Genomic DNA, 26,168 nt, shown 5'->3' with positions numbered 1-26,168 from the left:
GTTGATTTGTTTGATGTTTTGGCAGATCTGCTTGGATTAAAGCCTGCTCCCAATAATGGAACTCATGGAAGCTTAAATCACCTGCTGAGAGCCAGTGTTTATAAACCCACCGTGCCAGATGAAGTCGCTAAACCACTCTATCCTGTAGCTCTTCCTTCTGCATCCGATTTTGATATAGGATGTACATGCGATGACAAGGTAGATATTTGGGATCTGCCAGTACTTCTACTATTAGCAGTAGTTGCCTAGTGAAGTTATAGCCATATAGCCATCAAGCCATATTTTAGAGGGCTTGATCTAATAGAATTCCCCAGATCCTTCCTATGAAGTGTTCTGTGCCCTTTTTAAACAGTTAATGCTTCTTGTAAAACAAGAAACAAAGACATCATCAGTGTTTTATAGCACTAGTTTTGTTTTGCTAGATGCCTAGTAAAACAAGATGTCAGAATGCTCCAGTGATCCTAATCTTGTTCATTTTTTCTATTCTTGAGAAGAACAAGTTGGATGAACTCAATAAGCGCTTTCATGTCAAAGGAACAGAAGGTAAGAACCTGGTGACTCAGTTAATAAAAATGATTTTTGTTTTCTTTTGCAAGTTAGACTGCCTCACTAATACCAGACAAACACCTGTTTCGGTTTAATTAATGTTGTGTAGCACACTATCCTTTCAAATGCCTGTCAGAATGGCACATTAAGTGCTCCTCAAGTGAGGAAATGCACATTGTCTTCTCAATAACCAGGGCCAAAGTATCACTCAATGTGATAAAAGTTTTAGCTCTTGCTTTCCATCACCATTTGGAGATCTCATCCTTATTGTGGAAAGGGAGAAGAAGAAAGGAAAGGAGAGGGAGCACGACACAGCGCGCCATTCAATCACAAGCAATAGATGGGGTAAAAAGGAACATGCACCATGTTTGCACACTGTTTTACCAGTAACGTTCAGTCTTGGGTTTCACTTGGTCACCGGTAAAAAAGACCGTGCAACTCCTTTGGCCATCTCTCTCTGATTGGCTTCGTAACGCTTAATTTTGAGGATAAGGGTTATCCACTGAAGCTGTTCAGTAAACAATGCACAATTGCGTTGCTGGTTCAGAGATGCTAAGGCCAATTCAGTCCCTCATCAATGTTGAGGTCGATGTTTCTTCTAGAAGAAAGCATCAGCTCCTCTCCTGGATGTGAGTTCCTGGGCCTTCCCTGCTCCACGGCAACGCTGGCATTTGTGTGGCTGCATGGTCCCCCAGGGTTTTGGTCCAGGTTAAACTTAGAAATAGGATGAGAGGCCAGAGAAGAGGGGATGGGAACTGCTTTTGGGAGCAGCAATGCCATCTTAGAGGCACGTCAAAGCACAGCTTTTCTTCTTGCAGATGTGATCCAGTTCAGCCTAACTGATAGCGTTCCCCTCATGCAACTTAGCAAATTCTCAGGCTTTGAGTTTAGACATGGACTTGACATATTTCAAATCAGATGGATAAGGAGATTTAAAAAAAAAAAAAAAAAAAAACCTCACAAAGCTGCTGCTACTTCAGTTTTACTACAGTGAACAGGCAATACAGCCAATGCTTTAGTTTCTATTAATGAAAATATTCTTTTTTTTCTGCAAGTTTAATTGCCTTTCTGCAGCTTCTCTGAAAGCATAAAGCACCAGATGAGCCATATAAAATTTGCTGACGCTTTTATTACATGTATTGTGCTGCAGTAACTTTTGCTAAGCTTATGTTCATACTGAAATGAGAAAAAAAACCCACCACTTATTATAAAGGATCAAATGCATAGTGTAAGGTAAAGTCTTTTGTAGACTTTCATCTTATTAAACTAATTTTTTCAATTAGTAGAGAGTTATTCTCTGCTGTGACAATTTCTGGCAATGGGAAAAAAATCAACACTGTACTCCTAGATGTCTCAACATCTTTATTTTGCCTTAGGTCCTGATGCTTTTTCACTTTAGTAGTATAAAATTAATATTTTTGTTGGAGTTTAAGAAATAACATTTAAATCAATTTCATTTGTTTATCTGCAAGTTGTTTATGAACTGGAATTAAGTGCCTCTTATTTAAACAATAAACAATTCTAGTACTTACAAGTTAGTTTGTTATATTTTATGACAGGCTTTTGCACATGTTCATGTTTTTGTCCTGAACCGTGCATGTTTAGCTGATGTTGTTATTCACACGCAGAAGAAAAAGATTCCTTCAGCTTCTCTTGAATAAAGGGAAGTATATGACCTTTTTCCTTAGACAAAGCTTTCTCTACTTTTCTTTCTCATGTCCTATAAAAATATACTCTGGTGGGACTCAAACACTAATAAAACATGACCTTTTCTTCTGGGTTAAATTCCTGTCAATAAACAGTGTTAGGCTACTTACCTTGTTTCTATGTTTGATTCCCAAAAGCAAGCCAAGACTCTCTTCCAGATGGTTATCAAAACTGATGACTCATGCAGCACAAGGGAAGATTAGCCAGGACGTTTTTTTTCCTTCTTTTTGGTTTTAATGATGTTTTTATCTGTATCCTCCCTATAAGCAAACTTATTTGAGGTAGCTAGTGATATTTAACCATACCGTGTCTCCACTACGAAAGAAAAATAAGTTTTGCAGAGTTAAAGATGTCTTTTTGGAGCCAAAGTTACAAAAAGATTTTGTTGTTGTTGTTTTTCTTTCACGTGACTGACAGAAAAATAACACATCATCAGTCTTTAGAATATCATCTTTATCAGCCAAGTGGAAAAAAAATTCTTTCAGTGAGTGAGCAAAGCCTTCCTTTTGTTGGGGACTTTCTGCTGTACAGAAAACAGAGGAAGGAGAGAGAGAGGAGGAGCAGGGAGTGATAAGACAGGGTCCGGCGTAAAGCTACAAAAAAAAGTATTTTTCACCTTATGTGCAACTGAAATGTGGGTACAAAGACCATTCTGGAGTTTGCCGTGTTTGGAGAAATTGCCTCTTTCCATGCTCTGAGCCATTTCCAGGCTCTTAGTCGTTTCTAAACAAACATTTATAACCCTGACAAGCTTTCGAATGCAGAAGAGGGGACATGCAGCCCCAAAGTGGGTTGTGAGCCTGGAAAGGGAATCCCAAGCAAAAATATGTAAGAATAACTGCTTTCTCTATTACAAGGTTTCCTTAGGTGTTAAGGGCCAGGATCCCATTGAGGACTGCTGTAAAATTAGCGTGTGTTGGAAAGCCAGCTGTTTTTTTTCATCTTTAAAGTTTTCGTTGGTAAATTTAAATGTAACTTCTTCTGATTTGTAGAGAGGCATCTTCTGTATGGACGCCCTGCAGTACTGTATCGCACAAAATACAACATCTTGCATCACCATGACTTTGAAAGTGGCTACAGCGAAACATTCCTGATGCCTCTCTGGACGTCCTACACTATTTCCAAACAGGTCAGTGCTCTCTCTGCTCTTGGAACCGGCTTGAAAAATGCTGGTAAAGCCTGTGTCGTAGCTATATTCCTGAGGTTTAAAACTTCCTCTTCCCCAAATAGAGTTCTCTGCCAGAAATAATGCTGAATATTATAGACAATAACAAAAAATTCCTTATTTCCTTCAGAAGATAACAGTTTTAAAGACAAAGGACTGTATATTTAATTTCCTGTTTTCGTTTTCTTTCTGAGTTTTTCTCAGTGGGAATTTGTTTTCCCAGTAGAATTTATAGCATAATCAGCTACTACCTTTGAACAGTGTCCAGCAGCAATTTCTTCTACCTGTTTTATTCCGTAGAAGGCCTTTCATCTAATCTGTTGACTGTACGAAATTGTTTTGCTTAAATAACTCCTTTTTAGATGTAAATGCAGGAATTGTCGTTCTTGTGGTTTCAGTGCATGTCTTTCAATGCAGGCCGAGGTATCTGGTGTCCCCGAGCACCTAAGCAGCTGCGTGAGGGCAGACCTGCGCATCTCTCCGGGAAACAGTCAGAGCTGTGCAGCCTACAGAGGCGACAAACAAATCTCCTATGGGTTCCTGTTCCCTCCTCGTAAGTTTAGATGGAAAGTCTGTAGAATTTAAAGTTATTTCTGTGTGTCTTTTAAGGAAGCACTTCTGGGAAGAGGGGGGAAAAAAGCTACCAACTGTACAGAGAATAAGGGTTTTTTGAGGTTGCGTGGAAGGAGTATAGGTCAGAATTTCCTCCCCTGGGTGATTCTCCCCTCTGTGATGCGGTTGCCTTGGGGGAGCCACTTCTGCGCCAGTGTCAAACATAGGGATGGGATGGAGATACTGTATGTTCTTACTGCGCTTGCTCAGGACCAAAGGCTTAATACTGTGAGCTGGATTCACATCTATGTGGGTGGAGGGGCTGTGGCCTCTCCTCTCCGCAGGCCTGGAGAGAGATTTCAAACCAGTGTCTAGCTCCCTGCACAAAAATGGTTGAAGTTTAAAAAAAAAAAAAAAAAAAAAAAGGGGTGGGGGGGGGGGGAAAAGTGAAAAGAGATTTTCACAGACTAGGAGCATTTAAACGAGAAGAAGAGAATCACCAAAAGCTGGCCCTTTGGTCCGGCAGATGAAGGCTGGAAGTGGAAGGCAGACAGAGTGACGAAGACTGTAACATTACCGCTAACGACGGTAACCCAGCCAGCGACCTTCCAAAGGCTGATCTTTAAATCAAGTCTGTGTGCTGTAGCTCAGACCAAGGTGATGGAGCATGGTGATGGCCCTGGCAATGCACAAGACTGTATCGCTTATCACAGTGCTCCCTGCTGGACTCTTAAATCTGCAAAGCGTGGAATAAGGACACAAAGCCGGAGGTCTCTGTAGTTTGTAATCAGGAGTGCGTACGCAGCAGTAGTGATGAAGGGAGAAATCCTTAGCTACTAATGTTTGACACTACTTCTTTGAAGTCAGTGCATGGGAAGTCAGTTTATACCAGCCGAGAATCTAGCCAAAGTTTTTAACTTTGAATTCAAACAGCGGAAAGATAAACATACATCTAATTTATAAATCTGTGTTGGACTGCTGCATACTGTAGAAACGTCCTAATATCAAAACAACACTAGTTGCAAACCTATGTAAATGAGCGTCCTGAATTCTCCTAGTGCTGGTTACCTTTGTTCAGTCTTGGAGCAAGCTGTAGCTGTGGTCTTCTGGGATGAGTAAGCTTTCAAAGGACGCAACTGGAGCGTCTCACGGTTGCGAGCTGCTTTGCTCTGCCTTCCTCACTCAGTGGCTGAAACACTTCAAAGAGTGGATCTGTGACATGGAATTACTGGTGGAGGAGGCTTGCTCAGAACTAGAGGATCCTCTGGCAGTCTTTTCCCTGGAAAGTACGTGTCTATTTTGCAAAAGCATGTAGAGCAACTCTCCGACTTCTGAGACTATAAAAATAGATGAACTATAAAAATATTTTGAAATGGTTGGCAGTTGAAACAAAGACAAAATCCCTGCAATCCATACCCAGCTGTGACATTACAGTAAGAATAAATTTTACGCATATAATGTGTACTTCTGAATAAAGAATTCAAATTTCTGTTTAGAAGAGAGTATTCCTTTTGATTATGGCTGAAAGTTGTTTTTTGAAAACATTTTTATGTTCCTTGAATTTTTGATACTTCAATCTGTTAATATTTTTCTGTTTTATTGTTTTCAGAATTAAGTTCCTCTGCAGAAGCAAAATATGATGCCTTTCTAATAACAAATGTCATTCCGATGTATCCTGCCTTCAAAAGTAAGTGCCGTTTCCATGGTGCTTCTTGTCTTTCTCAAACTTCTTGTAATTTTTTTTAACAATGCGCCTGTTGAGTGGAATTCTTGTATGGAATTCTTGTATCGATGGGAGAAGTTTAGCACAGAAATTTCAATTAGGTGCAACCAGCAGGTAACGCATGTGGGAACTTGTGTAGTTTTAGCTATGGGCAGGCAAACCACCACAAGGAGGAGTTAAGCTAATAATACTTTCCTCAGAGCTGGACTGAGATAGGAGTACAGACATGATCAGTAACTGTAGCTCAGCAATTGTGCTTCATGCCACGTTAATTCAGGTTGCACAAGACAATTCAAATGTTCTTGTTTGTACCCCAAGTTAGTGCAGCATATGCTTGAGCAACATGTTTTACTTTTCAACTGGAGCAGCCTGGGAGTGTGCGCATGGCCTGTGTTGTTGTAGTTCAGGGTCAAGTGGTGACTTGATTAGTTTTAATTTTCTATCCATACGCTTAGAGATGGACTAAACATGCTTATTACCTATAAAGAAAAAGGAAGAGGAAACCAATTTGTGGAAAAATGAAGAATGATCTAAAAACAGCTGAAAATTTCAGTGCTCTGTGAATATTGTATTAACATTTATTTTGTCTGCACATCCCTTTTTTCTCTAGCTTTGCCAAGAGGTAGGAGAACCATCAGGCTTTTCTATTGGTATTTTTGGCTTGGCAGGACCTGGGAAACCTTGGAAGAATCTCAAGAGCCTCTTCTTGTGAAATTTCCAAATCAGATCTTAGGCCAGGGAGGTTTGGATAAATATCAAAGCATACGGGAGGCTTTTTCTTTTTAACCAAAAAAAGTTATGTGTTTGGGTTTTTTTTGTTTTGTTTTTTGTCTTTAACCAAAACCCTCTGAGTAGGAACAAGTGGTGATATTTGCTGGAAATTTGAGCAAAGTGACTTAACTGATTACAGCATGCAAAATTATTGGGGATTTCCCCCTCTGAAATCACTGTTTATAAAAATGCTTTTTATGCAAATGCTTATCTAATCAAATTAGCTGAGGTGCTAATCACCAGAGAGCAACCAACCAAATACAGCTCTTTTTGTCTCCTGGTGTTTCTCTTTATCAGACGTGAGTGAAGGATTCCCTAAGAGTCATTGCTGGAACTAAAGTCATTAGTGTGCAGGTTGCAATGCAGAGAACCAAGGACGTTCATTATATGGAAGTTTTCACAACTAGGGGAATATGAGGTGGCAGTTTTATGCCCCGCTAGTTTTGATGGCAGTGCTGGCTGCTCAAGCCCTCTCTCCTGCTTTTTCTTTTTTTTTTCTTTTTTTTTTTTTTAAACGGTCTCCTTCAGGCAATAATTCTGTATCCATCCTTTCAGTAGCGAGTCTGGCTTCAGCTGTTCCACTTTCTCGGAGCTGCAAGATCTTGCCCCTGTGCTGGTTCCCAGTTGCACCAACACTGCTGTCTGTGTGGCTGTGGTGGGAACGCAGATGAGAAACTGCATTTCAGTGGGAAAATTAGAAAAAATACTTTTCTTTTGGGGTTAATTTTTGTTAAGGCTGATCCATTGGTGGAGTGAGCAGCCAGAGGAGTGGGACTGCCAACTGGTTACTGCAGCTGCAGTTCTTGTTAGACCACTGCTTGTGGGGCCCTCTTCATAAACCTGAGCAGTGAGCTCATATGGCACTGAGTAGTCTTAAGGAAAAAAAAAAAAGTGCACTGAGGAAGGGAGGGAGAGAGGATGGGATGAGAGTGCAAGGAAGCTGCTTAAACTGGCACTGCCGTCAGTGCTGGTGTACCATGGATTTATGTCTGAGCTGGCCTGACAAAGGTTAAACTTCTACAAGTTTGAGATGCTTTGTTTGGACAAGCTTCTGTTAATATTAAAAAAAAAAAAAAAAAAAAGGGCAAAAAATTATGTAACTAGAGATCCTGTCTCTGTACCCTCAGCTTGTTAAGGCTGAGCAGAATGTGGTAGCATGGTGTCCTGCTCTTTCCAAAAGTTGTGGTTAAAATTCCTCTCTAGGCAAGACATCTACTGAGATGCCATACCATAATTTGGTCATACTAGGCTGAACCTAATTTAAAAGTTAGACATTTTGTTTCTAAGAAGAGCTTAACTGAAAGAAAGTGATCTTTGTACTTGCCTTTCTTTTAAAACGGGTGGCTTTTGCTTTTAATCATGGTATTATTTCCTGTTTAGAAGGAAAAAAAAAATTGCATCAGTCCCTGGAACTAGATAAGAAAGACAAAGGAAATGTTTATAAGGACATCAAAAGCGTTTGTGTGTGAATAGCTGTTTCTACTGCTAGTGATGGAACAGCCAGCTCTCTGTGTGGTATCTATCGCAATGCCAGCCTTAGAATGGTACTGTGCATTTCCTTTATCTCTGGCTGGAAAAAAAAAATGAACAGAGAAGAAGTCTAAATAGGCTTTATTGGCCAAAACCGAATGAAGCTGCAGTAAATCTGTAATGCTTACTCTTTGATATCCTCAACGATAGGGTTAACGGTGTCCTCTGAATTTTTATCTTCATGCAGAAAAAGATTATTTATAAATTAGGCACATTCTGACTCATCCAGATCTCTCTCTCCCTTTTTTTTTTTTTTTTTTTTTTTTCCCCTGCAGAGGTATGGAATTATTTCCAAAGAGTTTTGGTGAAGAGATACGCCACTGAACGAAATGGAGTCAATGTTATAAGTGGACCAATCTTTGACTATGACTATGATGGTTTACATGATACACCTGACAAAATAAAACAGTAAGAGTTTATATTTAAATTGATTTTGGTACTACTTCACTTAATGATGCCTTTATCTTAAACAAATCAATATTTTCACATTAATTTTTGGGAAGAGATATAGAATACTAACTTGAACCATGGCTTTTGAAAGCAACAAAACCACTAGATATGCTATGTGGATTTCCTGACTCTCTTGAAAAAGATTTCTCTTCAAGACCCTTATACGTAGGACAGTGGAAAAAATACAGGAATGGCAATTCACTAGGTAACTTTTCTCCTTGATTTTGAAATCAAGTGTTCATTCATCCTTAAGATGAAGGTAGTTTATGTTTCAAATAATCTCTTTTCTCTTTATGTTTTCTAGAGCTTAAGAGAAGGCAGCTGGATATCGCAGCATACCATAGCGCTAATGAGTTAGATACTCAAGCCTTTTGTTAATTCAGTAGTGCTTTCTGCCTACATCCCTGAACTGAAAAAGCCTTTTAGAAATCAGCATGTGGTATTTCTATGGCACGGTATCAAAACATGAGCTAACTGAATGCTCATTTTAAGACCGAGTTTAGTAATCAAACACATCTCAACAACATACATGTGTACCCACATGTAGGGGAGGGAAGATCATATTGTTTTTGTAACCTCTTCTTCCAAAGAGGTTAATTCTCTGTGGGTAAATGTTTGCTTTATCTGTGGTGATCTCCCTTTCCACCGCAGGTTTGTGGAAGGCAGTGCCATCCCTGTTCCAACTCATTACTACAGCATCATAACCAGCTGCTTAGACTTCACTCAGCCTGCTGACAAGTGCGATGGACCACTCTCCGTTCTCTCCTACATACTTCCCCACCGGCCTGACAACGATGAGAGCTGCAACGTAAGTTCAGTGAGGTTCTGCTGCAGTGCTCTAGCCCCATGATGAATATGACCATGGGATACATGAAACCCAATTGCAGTGGGAAAATGCTAGGGCTCACCAATATCTCGAATGAAACCACAAGGCCGTGACTCTAAAAGTGTCGTGTTCCGCTCATTAGGCAAGAGTGCTCTCTCATGATAAATGCGGCTATCAGAGAAAATATAGAGCTATTACCATGCATTAATATTATCTGGAAGAACTGGCATGCAGTAAGTTGGCAGCACAGTAAGCAGCTTGTGGGCTTCCATGTTTTGCCAGACTCTGTCAGTGTAACCTCAGAGCAGGCTTGGGGGAAAGGCTCTGTGCCTAGGATGTATTGTGGTGGCAGCAGGCCCGATGGTGTTTATCAAGGTCTATTTCCATATGCAGGTAGGATATAGTTGTTACAGTGTCTGTCTGCTGTGGCAGTCTGAGTGCATTGAACAGCATGATTACACCCAACCCACACAGTATTAAAACTTTGCTGTTTCCAGGACATGTCTTGATTCAAGCGGAAAGTTTGGGTTCTCTTTACCAGAGATGAACAGAAACCCTCCTGGTTCCTTTTCCATATTCCTTTAAGATGAAAAATCTTATAGGGTAAGGATCTTGGCGAAGTACGAAGGATTCGGTTTGCTCAGAGCTTTAGAAAGTAACGCAAATGTTCTGTAGCTGGTCATGCAGCAGGAGAGCTGGTACAGTCCCCATGGGTTACTGCTCTCTGCTAGGACAGCGGTCATCACAGGGAGCTGTATTTCGTCTTGTCCTTCCGCCTGAACTTGTTCTCCCATTGCACAGCTGTGTGGATTCCTGCACACAGACTCGTCACTATAGGCTGCCAGGAGTCTGTTTCCTGAATGAGCACATTAATGTTACGAATTTTGTATTGGCACAAAAAGTTAAAGCTCCTGTTCCAGCTACAAGCAGAAATAGTCATTCCGACTCTGTACACAATTCACCTGGAACAGTGTCTCTTTCTCATTCATCAAACATCGCTTGCTTTCAGGTCCCTCTTTTTAAAAACCAAGCTTTTGGAGCAGTCCACCTCTCTCTTGAAGAGGTCTGGCTTCCTCCGTTTAGACTTTAAACTGCTTTGGGCAGAGATGTTTTCTATCTGAACATTCAGAAAACCCTACATATGTTTCATCGTGTGTTTTTTTTGGATGGCTTCCCTGCTGGATCTTTGAATCAAGGTCCAGTTGCTGATCTGGAAGTTGCTAATCTGACAGTTGTTAGTGCCTGTGCCTTCATATCTCTTCCCATATGTGATTTTATGACAAAAGTCCTCCTTTTTTTTTTTTTTTTTCTCCTCTTGTCTCCCTACATTGTGCTCTAACTGGTAGGTGTCATTGTCCTCTTAAATTGCTGAAATCTTTTTCAGGAAATGCTCAGAATAATGGAATTTTTCCTTTTTGATTTTACGTTCCAGACTGGGTTTCTTTTCCGTGTAGGTTGTGCTACATATGGTATATGTATTACAGTTCTGTATGCAGTTTTAGTGCTACTACACAGTCATTAATGGATATTACTCTATACTTGACATAGCAAAGAATCACTCCAAAAATGTTTGAATGTAGCTCTTTAATCAAAAGATAGGCAAAATTTTGGCACTCATGTGCAGCGTCGGTCTTACTCTTGCACATGGTATTGCATCTGGCTTGTTCAAAGAAGTGACTGTGTAAAACCTCAAATGCTTCATAGATGAAATGCTTGGGATAATATAAAAATTTTCCCTTAACCTCTCCACAGCTTTCTTTTAAGATCTGCAGAAATATTAGCTTTCCCCCTCGGCTCTTGTTGCACACACTTTCTCTCTCTTTATACGGCCGTTGGAGAACACTGCTACTCTCCTCATTAGAATTTGTCTCATTTCCAAACTGTGTTTATTCATGGTGAGGTTATGCTCATTTCTTCTTGTGTCAACATTTTTGTATGGCTTTCTATGACTTCACTGGGCTTCTTTGGGTTTTACTCCTCCTGATGATTTATGATTATACTCTAGGTATATACCTCTCTCTATTCACAGGAGACTCAGGATCTTTTTTGCTCCTTTTATAAGCGAGGATGAGCATTTCAGTAGCTTCCTATGCGTTTGTTCCAGCCTGAATTTCTTCTGGGACATGAATGCGATAAAATATTCCAGCTGAGATCTCAAAATAAAAATGATATTCTTTCCACTGATACTTTCTAGGATTTGCTTTTTCCACAGCCATATTATAATGGTGGCTCACAATCATCCTACGATAAATAATCACACCCAGGTCCTTCTCCTCTATCTGCTTTTTCACCTGAGGAGCTCCTAGCTTGTCAGAAATTCTCAGCGTCAAAGAGGATAACCCAGTTTCAAACTGTTCTGATGATTCCAACCCTCAAGGCGTCTGGATCTTCCAGTATGACATTCCAGTCTTCCTCTGAGTTGACAGGAGCTCCCAACTGTTTTTTACCAGCACTCTTAACGACCTTGCCACAAAGAGCGCTTGTGAAAATATTAAATAAAATCAGTTCCAAGACTAGAGCTGGAGGAACTCTGCTAGAAGCTTCCTCCAGGCCACTGTCTTCCCTTTCAGCAGAATCTTTAAATACCTCTCTTAATAAGCCATTTCCTGATCCACCTGTCTACACTCTGCACATCTTCAGCTTTCCAACTAATAATTTGTCACATATGCTTTGCTGATTTCACAGGGATGGATATTACTGCAATTCTTTGGTCTAGAATATCTGGTATTTTTTCAAAGAAATTTTACGTTGGCCTCCTATTTTATTGCCTGTTTCTGTTTAGCTCCATCTCCTCAGTTGTTGGTTTTTCTCCTTCTAAGACTGACTAAAAGTCTTACTGTTGAGTGCTGTTGAGGTCAGACTAATTGGCACAGATGGAGAAAATAGTATCATTTTAAATGTATACACTTAATCAGTAGTTTTGCAGTTATATAATACCATGTTAGTTGATGAATGTGTTGAAAAACCTTGATGCTGGACCTGAGCTTTCACAGGTCAATTGTGGAATGGAAAAACTAAAACACAGATCAAGCAACTGATTTTCTAGGGTTATGCAAATGTTCTCTTGCTGCACTTGATTTAAAATCCAGCTCTCAGTCCTGTGATTTATTCATATTAGTTCTTGAGCAAATTTTTTTGAGTCCTCCTTGTAGTCTAAAAACTGAGCTTTGTAGCAACGGGATGTCCATCTGAGCAAAATGCAGATTTCCTGTTTAGAAGGAAGACTTGAAGACAAGAAAATGTCACAGTAATTACATTTACAATAGTAACCTCATTTAGACCCATCTGCAGACTAGCAACCCGATCATCAGACTGGACGCTGAGCAAGGGATTTCCTGCGGCTGTGTGCTGCCAAGCCATGTTCCTGGAGCATGGGCAGGCTGAGGGGAAGGAGCAGAGCTTGTTCCCTTCTTTTCCATCTTAATTTGCATCTCTCATTTCATATTCCAGACTTGGTTTTGGGCCTCAGGTTGCTATTGACATGGAGAGGAAAAGGCAAAGTGGTTTTGGAGCTAAAAAGCTTCCTGTATCAAAACAGATGGGTGCTGACTGGTCATGGATGTATGCTTTTAGAGCAGCTGGCTGTGACCTAGTTGTCCTTTCTGTGCAAGCGATCACGCTCACCTTCCTGGCCTTTATAGAGAGACACACAGCCTGGTCTGCGGCACTTCCACTGGTTTGAGTAGTCTCTGGAGTTATTGAAGTTTAGCTTTTGTCTGTGAGAGGACCCCTTCACAGGAGGCCCTCACTGAGACAGTCGAAAGGGGATTAATTCAGGAGTAAGCACAGAAATGAAGGAATTTTATCAGTATGATTTCTGGTTTGCATACACTGTGTTTGAACTCCCTGAGCGCAAATCTCTGTCCCCTAAGGTGAGGCTTCCTGGCAGTGGTGCCAGCCTGCGAGGCCAAAATGGGGAAAGTCCTGTTTGCTCTATGCTTTTCCCACATCTGTTCCCAGCCTTGCAGTCCTTGGTGCTGGCTATCGTGCTCCTCGGACACGTCACTAAGCTGATTTAACTCACTCGAACAGCCAATAACTCCGCTGTTTTGCAGGGCTGATTTTCTCATGAAAAAGTGAGTTAAATTAGCTTGTGGATGTCTCCAGCAAGCACGGAGCTGGCACAAGGAAAGCAACAGGCACAAGCAGCCAGGAAGAGGGGGGTGATAGGAAGCAGGACAGGACTTGCCCCTTTTGGAGCTGTTGTGTTGGTGCCCTTTGTCTCTTGGACCTGTCCCCTGAGAAACACTGCATCCACACAGCCCGAGTTGGGCTGGAGGTGACCCTGGGAACATCACACCTTCCTGATTCTATTCATATGGGACAACTTTTCGTCAAAGTATTTGTTCTATCAGTGAATAATATGTATGTCTTAATAACAATATTTTACACGTACCAGCATAAACCTTAGCCCTAATATTGAAATTTGTAATCGTCTACTAACAATAAGGTGGAAGGTTAGATGAGGTGATGAGGATAATGTATGGGAGAGGGCTCAGAGATAAACAGTCTGGAATTTGGGTAATAGGGAATGACTGATGAATATGGAGCTCTTTCTGTGAGATAAAAATTATATGATGACCAGTGGATCTTCTAGGAGCAGCATGCCTGCTTTTTTGAAACACCTGCAATGTTGAGCCAGCTTTTCACAGATGACTTTTGCCCCTGTCTCAACCTATATCCTGAAATGGGTTCTGAAATAAAACTGTAGGAATTATCTTGCATCTAAAGTTTCAAACCTATTTTCTGTGAACCCTCTACACATACAAGTTGTCAGGTCTCCTAAGTAAAATTAAACTTGGCAAAATTTTACCTTCAGCTTCCTTTATCTTAGGGAACCTTACCTTTATCTCACCTTAGTTCTTGAGTAGTGCTCAGAGATTGTTCAAATGGTCCTAACTTTTAGAAGAGCTACACTTGCTTTGAGTTGCTTTTTGGCATAGCATGTTATAATTTCCCCCCCTCCCCCCATTTCAGAGCTTGGAGGATGAATCAAAGTGGGTTGAAGATCTGCTTAAGATGCACACTGCACGGGTGCGCGACATCGAACAGCTCACAAGCTTGGACTTCTTCCGAAAGACCAGTCGCAGCTACACAGAAATCCTCTCCCTAAAGACATACCTGCATACGTTTGAAAGTGAAATTTAGCTTTCTAACCTTACTCAGTGCATCCTTTTATCAACTGGTGTATATTTTTATATTGTTTTTATATTTATTAATTTGAAACCAGGACATTAAAAATATTAGTATTTTAATCCTGTATCAAATCTTAAATATTAAAACCTTGTGTCATTTGTTTTGTTTCTCTAATGTTTAATATAGGTATGTTTTTGGTTTATTTAGTAGCGCTTGTAATACTGCAGCTTGAGTCCGTAGTCCAAGCTTTTAAGTGGTGCTGCAGGATTTGATACATGCATCAAGGAAATAGTAATTTCCCATGCTCCTTTACCACACTTGTAGTCCTGTACTGTGTATCAAAATACTGAACATGTAAAATTACATTAATTTACTGTTAACTATGTGACAGACATATTTAAACCCTATAGACAAATAGAATCTTAAATATAATAAACCACACATTCAGTTTTTTTAATGTCTTTTGATTTCCTTTCACAGGGACTCTGAGAGGGACTTGCTGGCAGCTGAGTGCTGCAGGCTCTTTCTTATTCTCAGGGCAGAACCAGCTTCTGATGAGTCTGGGTTTGTTGGTTGAGCCTACTGACAAGAGCCCAGATGGCCTACCCTAACCTCTGTAGTGAGACCAGAACACGGACATTCGTGGTAGTCATTAGTAGTTAGACTTTGCTATAGGGGCAGAGCTGGGAGAGAAGGTTGGTTGGCATTGTGGAGCAGCACTTATCATTGGGAGGAGAAAGAGAGGGCCCTCCTAGCCCGATTTTTTGCTTCTCATTCTCCTGGCCAGAATCTGCAGAGTTTCCCCCTGGATTTGGGACCAATTTGTTGTCCTAATGCCTGCCCTCATTCTTTAAAAAAAAAAAAAAAAAAAAAAAAAAAGAAAGCCCCTTGGCTTGAGTGCACATATATAACTTCTGGTACTATAAACCCCACACAGTGCCTGTGATTTACGACTGTTGCCAAGCCAGTCAAGTCTCTGTTGGCTACATGTGTGCAGTCACCATCTCAGACTGTGACTTTGTAATCCTGGCAAGCCCCACAGGGGACACTGATCGCACAGTCCTAGACCGATGCCAATGACACTGTTGCATACAGGTGTCTAAGCAATGGCTTGATTTGGCTTGCTTTTTTGTAAACATACAGCGTGGAGCATGCAGCTGGAATTGTAAAGACCCACATTAAGCATTAGTGAGCATAGTTAGTAGTTAGACCAGATAAAAGGTAGCTTATTGTTTAAAATACTTGTTGAGGAATTTGGAAGAAATGAGAAAGTTGTTTGGGGTTACAGATTTCCCTCTGTCTTCTGAAGTGGTTTGTGTCTGTTTTCTCTTTGAGGGCTGCATATGCAGGAGGGAAGCAAGAAGGGGTGGCAATCATCTCAGCCGTGTACACATACAAGTTGTCAAGTCTCCTAAGTAAAATTAAACTTGGCAAAATTTTAGCAACTTGCATCCCTTTAGCATCCATTTAAGAGAAAGTGCTAAACTGGAATTAGTCATGTTAACACTGATGATAAAAAAACATTTCAGTTCTTCTGACTAATAGACAAAGTCTTATTATTCTAGGTGTCAATTTCTGCTTAAATTAGAAGTGCACACAACATGAGCACTTTAAAATCCTAATAAAAAAAAATATTTGGATGGAAATTCTAATAGCTACACAAAGCTCTGGGAAACATTCTATTCCTGCAACTTAAAATTTGTCTCTTGTGGTTGTCTGGTAGCACAGAAATATTTTATTTTTCTGTAAGCTTTCAGCAGGGCTTCCTGCCATGATAAACTTTACATTCTTACATGTGCTACAAAGAGTATTTCCTCTGGATTTAAAACAGTCTTCAGTTAAGACCCAATTTCTCTGACACTGACTTTAGCAATGATATAATGTGGATGTTCATAAACTGAAGACCACCACTACTGCATTGCTTTGACATTCATCTGTTACTTTTTTTTTTTTTTTTGTCTCCAATGCAATCTAACAAATGATGCAATTCCTCTATTTCCTTCCCAAAGAAAGTGATGTATAGCAAAGGAACATTTAAGCTCTGAAAGACAGACTCTTCTTCATGTATTCAGAAAAGTTTGCAAAGTTCCTGCTTTTGAAACACAGTTTTTGATGACTACTGGGAAAGATGGTTTAACTCTATCTGTCTCACTAAAAAAAATCATCATTTATAAATTAGCGTGTAGGGAAATGTGATTTTTTTTTTAAAGTCAGTTACTGTCAGAATAAATACTGGTAATTTTCTTCTGTTCTACTTACTTCTCTTAACTCCTTGGCCCCAAGCTGTTGTATGGTATTGCTGTTTTATTTTAGCGTGCTAGCAGAAGTAGCTGTGCTGGGGAAAGTCTGTAGAGGCTTCTGGGATTTGGATATTCTTTTTTCCTGTTGGAAGATGTCATATCCACAGGAAAGCTCCAGTGCGAAGCTAGAGCCTTCCTTGTAAATCCCTCTGAGCAACTCCAGTCCCTCTGCAGAAACATCAGACATTTTTAAGCAAACTTGTAATTTCCCTTTGGTATTCATCAGGGTGAATGTTAGCTTAGGGCAGTGTGTAGGAAGGAACCTCTCTGCTTTCTATTCAGTTTTTGGCCATTTTGAAAATGCATAACACAAGCAAATGGTATTTTGTATTTCCTTTTCTTGATATTACTTTGGCTTCCGCAAGAGGTCCATTGAGGAGAACGAGTATTGAATTTGCCTATTGAGCAAGCACCAGTTTTGCAGGCTGCAGTAATGACTGTTTGCAATGGGTGAGGTAAATAGGAAGAATGTTTAATGAGTTAGAGGCCGTTCGGTCGAGCAGTTGTCAGGGTGACAAAATCGGCAGGTTTTTGGCACCCCTAACCAGCTCCTGCTCGGGGAGAAACCCTCCTGAGGTAGCGGACCTGGTCGGGAGCCGCAATATCCCCGTGGCAGGAAAATCGTGCTGTTTAAACCCTTTTTCAAAATCCCTCACCAGAACAAGATTGCAATCGCTATGGAGAAACGCTGAAAGCAGGTCGAGTCAACTGACCAACCGTATGGTTAAGATGGCAAAACTATAGCAAAAGTCACCATCCTGTACAGGCAGTACTGACATAACCAGTTTCCCCTGATTATAGTCTGTCTTGGTCAGCTAACATGTTGTTTAGTTAGATTAGTGCTGTCTGCTTGCTGGTACTGTGCTGTTCCTCGTTTCCAACCTCTAGTCCCTCTATGGTGTTAGATGAAGTGTTAAACAGTTTCTGCCCTCGCTTGGACCCTGGCAGCTTGCTGGTAATAGCAGATCAGTTTATATAACGTTGTAAAGCATTTTCAGCTCCAGATGAATGAGAAAGACTAAAGAAATACAATTGTTTGGTCTGTGTCATCTTGTGCAGGTTTTCTAGTATTCACAGGGATATCGTATGAGTAAAATATACTCATATACACATATTTAATAGACCAGTCTTGCTGTGACCCTGGAGGCTGCTATGAAACAATCCTGCTGTATTCCCCAACCTCTCAGGGCTTTATGTGCAAGCAGCTGGTCAACTCACGCAGAGGTAATGAAGATTTCAGCAAATGAAAGCATGTGCTTTTTGAAGGACAGTTCCTCTCTGAAGTTGTCACTGGTTGCAGCAGAAGTGCATGAACTCGAAAAGTTTCAGGGCCCCTCCAGTGAGGGGAGAGTTCAAGTCCTGACCTGAAAGGCAAAGATTTATAGCAGGTAGAGGGTACATTTCAGGGAATCTCAGTCTTCAATCTCACTTCCACTCCAAACATCTTTAATTAACTTTAAATTCATATTACAGAGCCGTGCAGCCCAGCTGGGCTGCTCTCTGCAGGGGACGGAGGAGATATTGTTCGTGGTGCTAAGCAGCACAAGAAAATTCCTTTTCTTTTTCGGAAGACTGCATGCCGCCTCTCCCCAGCAAAGCTGATGCACTTGTTCTGCCTGGTGAGGGAGGTGAACGCAAGTCAGGCTTTCCCAGGGCAGGGAGAGCGTCGGCGCTGCAGACCTGCTGCCCTTGCCCAGTGCTGACCGGGTACAGGGCGCTTATGGCCAAGAGTCTTATCCTGCTCTTTTAACCTACAGAGACAAATGAAGTCTCACAGCCTCCCTGGGAAGCAGCTGTTATCACAGTTTCACAAAGAAGTATCGGAGCCGTGGAGAGGTAGAATGTGTTTAAGGATATGTGTGCAGTAAGCCCAGTAGTCAAGCTGATCAAAGCACTCCCGTACGGGGATCGATATGTGGCATTTTTAAATCACTTCAGGTGGTGCTACCACTGATGGAAGAGCTCAGGGAAAAATCTGTAAAGCGCAGAAGTCTGAGAATCATGTGGCTGAAATAAAAATTTCTGTAGGGCTACAGAAACAAAAATCTGTTCCTTTGGGGATAGTAGATCATGCTAATTTTCTGTCAGTCCAGTCCATCAAAATGCTTGTGATTGGACCTGCTTCCTTATCAAAATCCTTCCATTTCCAGAGGAACGCCATGCTACATGTCCATCCATCCTAACTTTCTGGGTCTAGTCCCAGTCCAAGTCAGTTTTGTGAATCTAGTTTCCATCTCCCTTGCTGGAGTCCCACACAACCATTGCACCTGCCCTAAGATACACACCGTATCCATGCTAATAAGAAAATACTCTAGTCAGGATAGACCTGTCAGGAAACGATTAATAATGAATTAACTGTACAGATTCCAAGTGTTTGAAATGTTTAAAGTTCAGCCTTTGTTCAAGACAGGAGGAAAAAGGCTTTTAAAACATTCTGGAAAAATACCTAATCTCGTTTCTTTGCACTTGTTGTGTAAATATAAGATAAGAGCAGTACTGCCAAGGTTACTGCAAACAGCCCATCACTACAGAGTACAAGCTAACATTTACTAAAATGTATGTTGACATAAAAAGCAGCATTGCTACAGTCAACTGCGGTAAACAAAACCACAAGTTTCTTTGACTTTACAAGTCAAAAAGTTTGAGATGTAACCTCTTCAAACATCTACTTTCCCAAAGAAAAATCTTTCCCATGCTGTAGCATCCATACTGTCTGTACAGTTGTTCTGAAGTCTTACCTCACCCCGATGTTTTCTAAATATGATAGGGAAAGGCAGACGGAGGTCACCTTGGTTTCACCTGCAAGTTTCACCATGAAGAGATCAGCAGGTAAAGGAGTTAGTAATAGCGGATTAGCACAGCTGTAACTGATTGACTTTACAACTGGAACTAACTAGAAAAGATGTTGGACTATTTGTGAACATAAACCCTCAACAGAAAAGGAGGAAATTCTCTTCAGGGGATGTTTGCCTGGGAAGGTTTCTGTTTCCTGGCTGTGTGCAGAAAGTAGGGAGCTATTTAATGCATTGTAAGTGAAGGGCTCTGGTCTGTCAGAAGCTAGATGTGGAGGTAACAGAGGCTTCATAAACCTTCTGAGTAAATCTTCTCTGGTCCCTGGACCTTTCTGCCAGCATGCCCCAGACCTTCAAGCTGTTCAGCCTCTTCTCTGCCTCCTCAAGTGGGAAACTTTCTAGCTTCCCTCTTTGTCACTAATATTTTTTCTGGTCTCCCTCTTTTCTGCCAACTCTTATCTGTTCACCATCTCCAAATTGTCGCAGTGCTAGCCTCGCCAGTGCTATTTCTGTGCACATGCATATCTCTACAGTGTGCACTGTTGCCAGCTGTCCTCTTTGTTTTTCCTTGCCAGATAGCTCTTAGCTCTGTCAGGCCTTACACACTCCTATTACAGAAGAAAGGATGTGGAAGATCCTGATATATTCCCAGTTTCTCCTCTAGTACAATTAAACCCTCAGGACTAGCTTTGGTAAGTGAAACATCTCTTCAGAGTGTTTAACATGGTGACCTGTATCTGCGTGTGGCTTTGCATGGAGGCATTTAAAGTCATTGAGTCTAGGACATCAAAGATCTGAGGTATCAACCAGAAGGTTTCTAGACAGGCCTTGACCAACTAGACCATTACTAACAGTTGAGTTGATATCAACTTCCTGTTAATAATGTCAATATCATCTTCTCTGGGACTGCAAAGCTGGGGCCCATTCCAGCTACATCAGAAGGCAGGAACTGTCTCAGAATTGCCTTTGGTGGGAATTGTGGCAGACCATTTCCTAGGCTCAAATGACCCTTTTCATCAAACAAATTCTTTAGGATGTCGATAATGTCTGTGATTTCACCTGCTGTCTTCTTCAGGCATCTTATTGTTTTTACTTTTAGTCTTTTTTTGTGTTTCTAGCTGTTTAGTGGGATGTGTTTTGTGGCGTGTGGAGCATGGTGTTCTGAAGGACTCTTCACAGCCAACAGCAGCTGCACCCTCCTCTTCCTCCTCCATTGTATGAGCACATGCACAGTTGTCCCCAGCTCCCTCACTTAGTCAGATGCGCCACTGCCACATGACTGCAAATGCCCCCTTATGTTCAAGAGCCCCTGGCTCATGGTCTACACTCTACTCCCAGCCCACCTCTGAGGGCCCTCGAGGAAAAGACAGTAGGAAGCAGGTCACAGACCATGTTATCTTCTAGCAGGCTATACCTAATCCTTGTGGGCTGCAGACCGTTCAGATGTTGATAATCCTTTCCCACAAAAGAAAAACACAATCTCCAAACATTATTCACTAGCCAAAACTCCTTTGACTTGGGAGGTGGTGGGTCCTCGTTACCAATAATACCAGAAGAAATATTGTTGCCTCAGGGACCTAACATCTGACATTATTATACTGATTCTTTTATGAGAAGAGAGAAAAAGTGGAGCGCAGAAAAATAGTTCCTTTTGTTTCTCTCTGTTTTGTTGAGGAAGAAAGCTATATGCCCATAGTACGCCCAGCTGACCTAACCAGATTCCAGTCTAACTCCATGACTGTCATCTTCCATGTCTTGTAATCTCGTTCTACGCTTTCTCAAAAGGTTTCCATATGCATTCATGAAACCTGGGAGCCCTCCTGTGGTCAAAATCATGAGCTATTCTTCTTGTTGTTACCCCAGATGTGATGTAATCGTCATCTAGTTTAAAATTTTATCCTTAGATTATTCATTGAGAAAACTTTTAATCAATTGAGAAATACAGAAACTTGGATAGTTTCCTGGATATTTGGGGGTGACCTCATTCCACCTCACTCCACTTGCCCTTTATCTGACTTTGTCCACATCTCTTTTCTGAGGTTCGGGGATTACCTGACAATCTCTGTTTATTCCTTCATCTTTCCTCTCTCTATACTCCTTCTCCCCATCCTCTGTCTTGCTAAGGTCTCCCCTGTTTTCCTCTGATCTAGTCAGGTTCTCATCACCAATCTATCTGAGGACCTTCCAGTTGTCCATTAAATAACATAATTAACACATATTTCATGTTTGTTGTCTCATTCTCTTCCAAGTTGCAGAAGTATGTGTTTCAGAGGGTGTTGATGTTCTTAATTTTCATGTTGCTCTGAAGCTGGAGAAAAGGTTTTGTGGTTTCTTGGGGAATTCATTCTCTGGTCTTTGTCCAGCTCCTCTGGAAAATACTGTCTCCTACAAAGGCAGTTGCTTGCTCTTTGACAGTTTTCATTGTACAAGAGAAGCAAAGCTGACAGGACTGCGTTTGCACTCTCCCCTGGCCAGCCAGTGCAAAGACAGACGGGTCGGGCAGGCGGCGGCGGCGACAGTGGCGCAGGCAGCCTGGCGCCGGAGATTTTTCTCCGTGGTGCCCAGTGACAGGACAAGAGGCAAGGGGCAGAAACTGAACCACAGGAAGTTCCACCTAAACCTGAGGAAAAAACTTCTTGACTGTGAGGGTGACAGAGCACTGGACCAGGTTGCCCAGAGAGGTGGTGGAGTCTCCTTCGCTGGAGATATTCAAAACCCGTCTGGATGTGATCCTGGGCAATATGCTCTAGAGGTCCCTGCTTGAGCAGGGAGGTTGGACTAGATGATCTCCAGAGGTCCCTTCCAAACTAAGCGATTCTGTGATTCTGTGAGATTTAGGCGAGAGTAGGAGAGGGTGAAGCAAAAATAGTGAAGGGAGGGAAGGCTGATAGCCCCTTTTTGCTTTTGTCTTCAGCAGTGCAGATGCTGTATCTTCTTCCCTGCCATACAGCTATAAAGGCAGAACAGCCACACAGCTGTGCAAACAGTCAGGACATCATGGCTGTTTAGTGGTCTGCATCCCAAATCCCAGGATGGTCCATCAGAAATGCTGGATTCACAACACAGAGTGACTGGGAGAGATCTCAGCCCTCCTCTGAACTCTCTCCCCCTGGAATATTTAAAGGCAATAGGTATTCACAATGGTAGATACTTCAAGGCTTGTCCTTTTTAACATTGTAACAGAGCAGCTACCACAAGGGCTTGAAAAAGGTTTGACGCTTCCAGACTGTACTACTGTTACAACACTTGATGGTATGGAGAAGCATGAAAAAATCTAACTCAAAATTTCAGCATCGAGCATGAATTGACAAGGTCTTGCTAGAGTAGCCAAAGTTAGAGCAGATTTTGGAGCTTGGCTTGTACCATATGCATCACCTGACAGAGCAAGAAGGATCTAAAAACCACACCGTTTTTGAGTTTGCTCTTTTGAATGTCACCCAAAAGAACGCACAAATACCTTTAGAAGTAGCATTTTTCAGACCACTGCATCCCAGCTCTGGACACTGAAGGCAACTCGTTTAGGAAACTGCTAAATAAGAACTGCAACAAGCTGTAGCTTAAGTGGAGTTGAGTTGTTGGCCTTAAGTGCTTTAACTGGAAGCTACATTCAGAAGAAAGATGATAAAAAATGACAAGCCTAAATGTATTCGTGGTCAGATTATATCTTTTTATCCTGATTGTGCCAACATCATGCTTATCTTAACAAGCTCTCCTTTCTCTCTGGTATTGAAATAATCCACCCACTCCTTCCCAAAATGTATTTTTTTTAAGCTTCAAGCACAACCCTTATGAATAAGAAAGGAAACTGTTGCAATGGGTTCCTGGAAAAGAGGCCTGTTTAATTTTTGTATTTATTTTATGAGTTTAGATTTAAGAGAACACATGCAAACAACACTACATTTTATGCCCTAGGTACCTTTGCTTAATTCTAATTTTACAATATGGATGTCATAGTGAGGATTATATTTTCCACTATCATAAATAAAAGTACACCAACAAATAAAGCTGGCACAACGATAATCATTCTTCAGCAGCCAATTGGTCCATCCCCACATAATTTAGGGTCAGTTTTTGCGTCAGGGCATATTCTCGTGGGACTTTCTGGAACAGTTTAAGACGTCCCCACCTCCCGCAGAAGGTTGAATTTCCTGGAGTTGCAGATGCAAATCGTGTGATGTTGTTAGGCCATGGACATGGCCTCTTTCAGCTGCGTTGAGCTGGATGAAGAAATTATTGCCTCCTCTCCCTGCAAAGATTATTGCTTCCTCAGCTGCCTGCACAATTGTTCCTCACTAACCCACTTTAGTTGGAAAAACAGATGATTTCCCTGAATAGTTTAAATGTTCAGGATCTACTAATGTGGCTCACTTAGGTTGAAATGTGATAGGAAGCAACACAGGGGAGGCTTGGTTAGCAGGTCAGAGAGAATGGCAGTTACTGATGAGGGGATCTGCTGATACAGTTTCAGCTTGTTCCCTTACCCCAGACATTATTCATGGGGGGGGAAAAAAAAAAATAAATCCCTTTTCGATCATCTCACTCTTGCCTGTGCAAATGTTCCCTGCAGCATGTGCTTGCTTTGCTTTAAAAGGCACCCAGGCTGGGGTTTCGGCCCCTTCCAGCAGCCGGCTGCTCTGCCTCGCAGCAGGGCTCCTTGCGGGGGACGTTGTCCTCCCGTGCAGCCAACGTTTCCCTTGCTGTTTGGCCCCTCACTTCCAGCTGTGGAGCCCTCCCAAGCCCCTCTTAGGCAATAATTCTTTAATGTTTATTGTTTTACTTTTTCAGCTTTCAGGAGGTATTTTGCAGGGCTGGAAGAACAGGAGTAAGTTTGCTCAGCACTTCCCTGCAAGTGTTAGTGTATGCAGGATTGCCCTTCAAAATGTGCTTAACAGTCGAGTGAAATAGCTGCCATTACAATCTCACTCCTCTGTGCATTCTCTGATACTCTCTGTCTGCAATATAAAAAGCAGTATTTCTCTCTGTAAGTGGCTTAATCTTTTGCTATCTTTCACCCTCTTATACTGAGTTATCTTTAGCTATTGAGTGTCCACTATGAATTATTTTTGCCCTCCCTGCCCAAGTAAAACATTACCAAGCCACATTTATTGAGGGAACAAGGAGATTAATTTTACATTGGGTCCTATATGTGGTAAAACCTGGGATTCTCCTGGTTACCCAATCTGTAACCAATCAGTCAATTTATAAATGTAAAGTTGTTCTAAGAAGTTCCTCTCCGACCAAAAGGAATTTTGCTGCACAAGACCTTTCTAGGCAAGATTAATATTTCATCCTGCACAACACCATTTATTGCTAGGATGGATGAACACTAACTGCTACAACCAAAGAGATTGGATCATGCTGCATTATAGTTACTTTTATAACTGAAAAAGAAGAGGCACCAGAAACACGTCTTCAGGGTAACACCAATTAACGTGCAATTAGAGAGTCTTGTTTCTCTCGGTAAAGCAGGATGCCACTGAAGGAGAAAGCTACTTCTTATTTTACCTGGCTCCTTCTGGTTCCTCTTGTCAGTTTCTCTTCTTCGGAGAGACGGTTGCCCTTCACAGAGCAACTGCTGGGTGCAATGCTGGGGTGCGGTGGCTAGGTGCGAGAGAGGTTTTCTACCATGCGACTAGCCTGGCTTTAAACATATGGTGGATTTGATCAATTGTATCACATCTGTGTCAGTGTGTAATTCAGCAGGACACTTATGTGTGTGCTTCAATCAATCACATTTGTAACTTAAATCCTTTTAATTTTGAGAGCACTGGAGCCTGAGTTTAAAGATGTAAAATCTTTTTGTATGTTGAGTGTTACTTTGGAGGAGAGGTTCATAGAGGTGTTGGAAAAAAGTATTTATGAACCCCAGATCGTTTCATAACTTTTGACTTGTCTGCTGGGTCTGCCTGCCCCTCTGCTAAACAGAGTGATAAGCTCATGTACTTTTGCTAGTGAGGTGTGAGGATTAGACAATGTTAAACTGCACTTTCCAAACATAAAACACCAAGTACTATTGCAATGCCAGTGTAGCTTCAAATGGACTTGACTAAACTCTGCTCAAGGGTAATTCCTGTTGCTTGGTAAAATGAGGCTTTGTATTAAAACGTATTTTTGTCGCTTACACCATGAATTATGAACTCAGTCTCTTCTACATAGTGATACCAGCTGTGACTATGATACATGTTCCCTCTGGAAAGAAATCACAGTTTCCAGTTTTCCAAGTCTGTCTAAGCATGTTCTTGGCAAATAACTCAATCATTGCTCCCAGTTCCTAACCTGTACTAAAAATAATGTAGATTGATTTTCCAGAAATGGTAATATATGGTTGAAACCGACCTTGATCTTTATAAATAATTCTTATTTCTGTCATCTACAAATTATATGTATATATTTACTTGTCCATTGCTATTCTCTGTAACAACTTCTGCATGATGGAAAAGCAATTGATTGCTCCATTAGCTTCACTTTTTTCTAAAATGCATGGGTTCAGAGGGCTTTTTGGTTGTTTATTTTATTGTTTAAGTATTCTCAGCTGTGGTGGTGAATTCTTGTATTCATTGATCAAGGAAAGGAAGTGTATAAAAGAAAATGAGACAGTAATTGTGGGTCTCTAAGCGGGTCTGCAAAATAGCAGTGATTAAAAGGCTAATTAATCTGCAATGAGCTTTAG

At 41.3% G+C, this 26,168-nt stretch overlaps 1 protein-coding gene across 10 annotated transcripts in view; it reads left to right on the top strand.

Moving 5' to 3' along the window:
- Positions 1-14,858, top strand: part of ENPP2 (ectonucleotide pyrophosphatase/phosphodiesterase 2) — a 70,887-nt gene extending 56,029 nt beyond the window's left edge. For 5 of the 10 annotated variants that reach the window (XM_068933173.1, XM_068933175.1, XM_068933169.1 and 2 more), the window contains exons 18-25: positions 26-198; positions 495-543; positions 3,246-3,382; positions 3,836-3,971; positions 5,580-5,657; positions 8,270-8,402; positions 9,096-9,252; positions 14,248-14,858. In XM_068933173.1, coding sequence (XP_068789274.1) covers positions 26-198; positions 495-543; positions 3,246-3,382; positions 3,836-3,971; positions 5,580-5,657; positions 8,270-8,402; positions 9,096-9,252; positions 14,248-14,418 — 1,034 coding nt within the window. In that variant the 3' untranslated portion in view covers positions 14,419-14,858. Of the gene's footprint in view, positions 1-25; positions 199-491; positions 544-3,245; positions 3,383-3,835; positions 3,972-5,579; positions 5,658-8,269; positions 8,403-9,095; positions 9,253-14,247 lie in introns of all 10 variants that reach the window. The other 5 variants (XM_068933174.1, XM_068933172.1, XM_068933168.1 and 2 more) reach the window with 1 other exon arrangement.
- The last annotated feature ends 11,310 nt before the right edge of the window (positions 14,859-26,168 follow it).

The sequence above is a fragment of the Struthio camelus genome, chromosome 2 (assembly GCF_040807025.1).
Source record: "Struthio camelus isolate bStrCam1 chromosome 2, bStrCam1.hap1, whole genome shotgun sequence".
NCBI lineage: Eukaryota > Metazoa > Chordata > Aves > Struthioniformes > Struthionidae > Struthio > Struthio camelus.
Note: the sequence above shows the minus strand (reverse complement) of the source record. Positions and strands in the feature narration are given on the sequence as shown.